This window comes from Salvia hispanica, chromosome 1 (genome assembly GCF_029641045.1).
Source record: "Salvia hispanica isolate PSC_SH4W2 chromosome 1, Shi_PSC_v1, whole genome shotgun sequence".
In the NCBI taxonomy this organism is placed as follows: Eukaryota; Viridiplantae; Streptophyta; class Magnoliopsida; order Lamiales; family Lamiaceae; genus Salvia; species Salvia hispanica.
Window position 1 is genome coordinate 34,866,239 of NC_142692.1, and position 5,590 is coordinate 34,871,828.

Consider the following 5,590-nt stretch of genomic DNA (forward strand, 5'->3'; position numbering starts at 1 on the left):
CAGTTGGCGTGGGAACAAGCCACTCATTTGCGAGATGCGACTTTTTCTTTAGCTTATGATCGAGTTGTTTCCGAACTTTGAACATACTCAATAAATTTTAATACTCCTTCCATTCACGAAAAAAATCTCATTTTGGAATGTCCACAAAACATAGTTTCATTTATAAAAATGGAAAAATTTCCTATACTTCACTTCGTTTTCTCTCATTTCTCCCGTTTCTCTCATTTCCACATTTTTATACATTCTCTCTTTTATTTTACCAAGTTCTCATTAAAACTCATGTCGTTCATAAATGAGATTATTTTTTATGAGCGGAGAAAGTAGTTGTTTGGGGCCCCATCGTTAAAAGTCAATGGCGGAATCGTTAAAAGTCTGGCGGAACTGAGTGGAAATTATATTTTTGTCGCGGCATTACAATTGGGATCAACATAATGCCTTTTTATGGAACAAATTCGATGTTGTAGAATTCTCATATAAGTTTGCAAATTTTCATTTTAACAGTTTATAAGTGACAAAGTACAAAAGATAATATACATACTATAATTTTTTACCTCTACTTTTTTTATCAAGAAGGGATAGTACGTATATGGCTTATTCTTGAAAAGTTGAGAATCACGAATATTTCCATCCTTTTTAAATGCTTATTAATATTCTTTCAAAAAAATTCATTTGACCAGCTTGGACATATATACTCATTTAAAAACCTTCACAGATATAAAAACACAACTAAATTGGAATCATACACTTACTATATACTTGTAGACTTGCTTAAATTTTATTTTAAAGAAATATAATCAATTTATATGACAACTTTACAAATTAGCAGCATAAGTCCATTTTCTTTTGTTCATTCTTGAAGCAATTTGAAAGAGCTTTTTTTTAAAACGCTTTGAGCCAGAGATTTAGCCCTAATCTTCTAGTTTGGTAGCAATCGTGAACATATATGTTTATAAGCCTTTCCATTTCTAAAAAATCTTAATTAGTATGTACCTTACTTTCTACATATAATTCTGCAAATGCTATGTCTTTATATTTTCCATGATATTTCGTTCCAAATATCAAGAACTAGATATGCTGAAGCTTTATCTAATTTTACTATTCATTAGAATTGTTTACAAATGAGAAATTTTGTTTGTTCAATCAAAAATTTTCATGATTTTGTTTCGATTTGTAAAGGCCTATGTCTCTTAATTGTGAGGAACGGTAATATCCAATTAATTGGAGCATAATTTGGGCTGTTATGTGATTGCAGAATGTTTGGGCCAGGTGAATTATCTTTTCTAGGCCCATTTTTATTGTATACATTTTAGGCCTATGAATTAACTTTTGAGCTCATTGTTATTATAGATTTTTATTAGCGTATGATTCAAGTTAATTGTTAGTATTAATTATTTTAGTAATTTATCCGAAAAGTATAAATTTAGTTATATTTTGTTTACTTCGATCCTACTAATTATAAGTTTGTTGTGTAGCTGATGTGGGTGGACCTTTTGAAAATAAATACTCCCACATATTAATACAGAGGAAAGGAAAGGAAAGGGAATCAAATCTTAACGAATTATGAAAAAAAAAATCAAATATTGGAAAAAATTAAATTAATTTATTTTTTTAATTTTTAATTCTGATCAAATATTCCCACATATTATTAATATATAGAGGTAAAAGGAAAGTAAATCAAAATTTAACAAACTATGAAAAACAAATCAAATATTGAAAAGTTAAAAGTAAATTTTCATGGTTATAAATTGTTTGTTAAGGCGAGAATAGCCCATTAAACAAGACAATTTATGGTAGTGGAATAATATGTTTGGTAACCGGTCTGCTCGTGAAATGTCCAATTCAAATGATAACATTACATTTATTATTGATTGTGATTTTTCGTAAAATTTCTCTTATTTCGAAACTGTCAACTTCTGCACTTTCAATTAATGACTAATCAGTCATTTAAGCAAATTCTTTTAATCTAATTACCCTTTTATATATAAAAAAAAAATTACCCTTTTATATATCCTCGTAGATTATTTTGCTATATTTAGGTTTTAATCTCTTTAATCGTTAAAATTGTGATAGATCAAATATTTGATTTTAATTTTCTTTAGATCAAGACATAATGTAAAAAAATTAATAATTTAATAATCTAACTAATATTTAATTGCACTGTAAAATTTCCATTCTAATCTAGTTGTTAACTTATTCATTTTCTTCGTTACAAAAGCTGCTCAAATATTCCCTCTATCATACAACAAAATAAATTTAATTACATCCAAGGAGATTTTTGTTAAGGAGAAATGCATTTTTTTATAGAGTTTATCATAACAGCCCCAGTCTAAGCTTAAATGATGAATTTGTGATTTAACAATTAGTAATTATTCAACAATATATCTGCAAGAAGCATTTCATCTACCTATATAATTAGGTTTTCTTTTCTCAGCAAATGCAGCCAAACCTTCCAAACGATCCTTGGTGTGCATGATCTGTTCATAGCACTCTTCCTCCAACACCAATCCCGAGTCCATATCCACCTCCATTCCTCCATCAATCGCTCGCTTAGCCATTCTTATCGCCACCGGTCCCTGCAGCAAGATAAACTATATTTCAGGTAGCCATTGATCCAATGACTTCAGTTATGTCTGTTGGCCTACTGTGTGTGTATGTGTATTGGCCTCGGGATAAAATGGTTAACAGTTGAGGTAAAAAATTTCAGGTCCACTCAAAGTTTTTAAGTATTTATTTATCCAACGACATCAGTGTTGTTAACATAGAAGTAAAAGCCCGTTTCTTGGAGTGGCATAGTGATAATATAGCGCGTCTTTACAACAGTGCATAACACCGTTGGCTGAAGGAGAATGTTTAATGTACATCTATATGATGGATAGAAGAGACAGAAATATCAAGATTGGAATTGGTTGGGTACCTTCTGATTTATAAGCCGAGCGATTTCAAGAGCTTTCAAGTGAGCCTCGCCAGCCGGGACACAGTGATTAACAAGACCTGCAATGAAATCTTTCGTTAGTATGCCTCATTTATGGAGCAGCATGCTATTGAAACCTTAAGTCAAAGATTTACATACCTATGGATAGAGCATCTTTGCCATCAACTTTCCGACCAGTGAAAATAAGTTCCTTTGCTGTCGATTTTCCAACCAATCTAGGAAGCCTTTGTGTTCCCCCAGCCCTGAAAGAGGTTGTTCCCCGCATTTAAGATATAATAGCAGCCAAAAATGTGTGATTGTGAAATGAGACAGCACCATGGATATGAGTCATACCCGGGAATGATTGCCAGCCCAGTTTCTGGTAATCCTAGCAAAGCATTTTCCCCTGTTCGATTCAATATGTAAATGATCAAGATATTGCAGCAATTTTCCAGTGTATGTTTGGAAGCAAAGATGCAGACTGACCACATATCCGGAGATCACAAGATAGAGCCATTTCAAGCCCGCCTCCCAAGGCAACACCTTCAATGACGGCTATCGTAGGAATACACAGTGCCTGAGATAATAATAATAATAATAAAGGATGGGAGACTGAGATCAATAGACACTCCCACACAAACAAGCACTTTGGTTGAATCTAAGCCTTGATATTAAGTAAACGACTAGAAAAATTGATCCATCATATTATGAAAATAACTTGCCACGAAAGAAAAAGAAGGATAAGCATCACCTCCAAGTAGGAGAAAGTGGAGCGCAGTGAGTTCACAAAATCCCGCACTTCAGATGGACTCATTGTCTTCCTCTCCTACAAATTCACTTTTTAAAGGAAGTGAGCTCTTGAGCATATAAACCAGAACCATGATAAGGAAAAAAAAAAGAGCAGAGCACCTTAAGTTCATTCAACCAACAAAAAAAACAATCTTATAGTTCTAATTCAGGTTAGAAAAGGGATAATCTACTTCAAATTAAAACTCTACAGCTTATTAAGTTTTTACTGGTAATACGTGGTCCAGATTAAGTAATCTACCTTCAAATCGGCACCTGCACAAAATACTTTGGGAACAGAACTGCTGATCATCAAAACTTTTGCTGTCTGGTCTCTGTTAACAGATTCAAGTGTATGCCGCAATCCCCTCAGCATGTCTCTTCCAATAGCATTTTTCGAGCTAGGCCTTTCCAAGTTAACCTCCCAAATCCCTGTAGGTAATAGATGGCTGTTAGAAGCCAAATAATAGCTAAGAAAAGCACCCAAGCTCAAAACATCCCTAACTTCAAGACCATGAATCATCACCTAAGTTTTCGCAAAAGTACATCTTTTCCAAACTGTAATGCAGCATTTAAAATACAAAATCCTTCCTTCCCCTAGAGCTTTGGAAACTCCATCATTAAATGGATATGAACTCTAGTTATTCCATTCTACTTGTACATCACTTTCCCCTTATAAATATCGAGTTATTCTATCAATCGATAATTAAATTCAGTACTACTCTATATTTATACGGATTTTTGAATTATTTCACTGATCAACATACATCTTCCACTCTTCCTCTTCGTATGACATTGTATGCCTCGACAAGGAAAAGTAACACGATATTACTACCAGAATCAATTTACTGTAGAAAATATGTTACTTAATGAACACATTAAGAAAATGATCATTTCTAACAATCTTCAACACAATTTTTCTTCATATCCCAACTATATGCTCAGAATCACAAAATTTGATGATTGCAAAATTCTGGTTCAAAATTCATAAAATCTGTTGAATTAATACACCGACTTAAACATAAATTGACTATCTCAAACGAATCATGACTAGGTAATCTATTATCCTTGATCAACCACTCCAGCATATTGATCTGCTCAAACCTACAACATCAAACTCGATCACGAAAATTCTACCGATTCACCATTTAAACAACACCAAAAATGAAGAACAAGCAAAAAATATTTCATCAAATAGCACAATATAACAAGCATTTACCAGAATCAGAATCAGCGAGTTTCTGCAGGTTCACGGAATCGGAAACAGACTGCACCAATAGCGTTCTAGCACTCTGGAATCTGAACAGATGCGAAATAGTGGTCTGAAACTTGGGATTCTTCAGCGATTTCGATGCAGCGGCAAAAGCTACCATTTTTTCCAATTCAGCAACGAAGCTAGAGATGTGTGGAACTCCTAAACCAAATCCACAAGTGAATCAAACGCAATTTCAGCTGAATTTAACGATTGAATTCATAAGTTGAAGAATACCAAACGGAACTAATACTCGCAGAGTGAAGTTGGAAATTTTGAGAGAGAAGAAAGGGTGGAGATTCATTTTATTTATAAACATATTTTATTTTAATAAATTAACTAAACTAGAAAATTGTGATTACTTTTTGGACGGTCATTATGAAATAGTAGGTAAAGTATCCTAAATAAATCAACTGTATCACAACAAAATCTCTATTTTCCAAACATATAAGTATATCTTCACATTTGTCATTTTTTCCCATATTAATATACTCCATATCTGCCCCAAATTAAATCTCATTTTCATACGGTCAATACAATTAATCTCTTTTTCATTTATACATATTATCTCTCACACTAATACATCAATCTATTTATACTTTCTACCACATTATCTACATTTTTCATACTCACAACATATT

At 32.6% G+C, this 5,590-nt stretch overlaps 1 protein-coding gene across 2 annotated transcripts; it reads right to left on the bottom strand.

The window, feature by feature from the left end:
* Window positions 1–2,327: 2,327 nt before the first annotated feature.
* On the bottom strand, window positions 2,328–5,312 carry LOC125218922 (ATP-dependent caseinolytic (Clp) protease/crotonase family protein). 2 transcript variants are annotated; one of them, XM_089068476.1, is made up of 9 exons: window positions 5,187–5,312; window positions 4,917–5,111; window positions 3,960–4,129; window positions 3,663–3,737; window positions 3,398–3,488; window positions 3,266–3,317; window positions 3,071–3,174; window positions 2,915–2,991; window positions 2,328–2,588 (listed from the first exon to the last, which is right to left on the bottom strand). In XM_089068476.1, exons 1-9 carry the CDS (start codon window positions 5,266–5,268, stop codon window positions 2,397–2,399), a joined length of 1,038 nt encoding a protein of 345 aa, XP_088924602.1. In that variant the 5' UTR covers window positions 5,269–5,312; the 3' UTR covers window positions 2,328–2,396. The 2 variants fall into 2 exon arrangements, with proteins under 2 accessions (XP_088924602.1, XP_047976684.2); XM_048120727.2 differs by having other exon boundaries at window positions 2,328–2,573; window positions 5,187–5,310.
* Between the last annotated feature and the right edge of the window lie 278 nt (window positions 5,313–5,590).

Bases quoted from the DNA above. Each gene is read 5' to 3' on its own strand.
- LOC125218922 (XM_089068476.1), bottom strand. From the start codon at position 5,268: ATGTTTATAAATAAAATGAATCTCCACCCTTTCTTCTCTCTCAAAATT. The intron at 2,992-3,070 runs GTATGTAAATCT...ATTTCATTGCAG, and splicing joins CAAAGATGCTCTATCCATAG to GTCTTGTTAATCACTGTGTC. The intron at 2,589-2,914 runs GTACCCAACCAA...CCTGAAATATAG, and splicing joins CTCGGCTTATAAATCAGAAG to TTTATCTTGCTGCAGGGACC.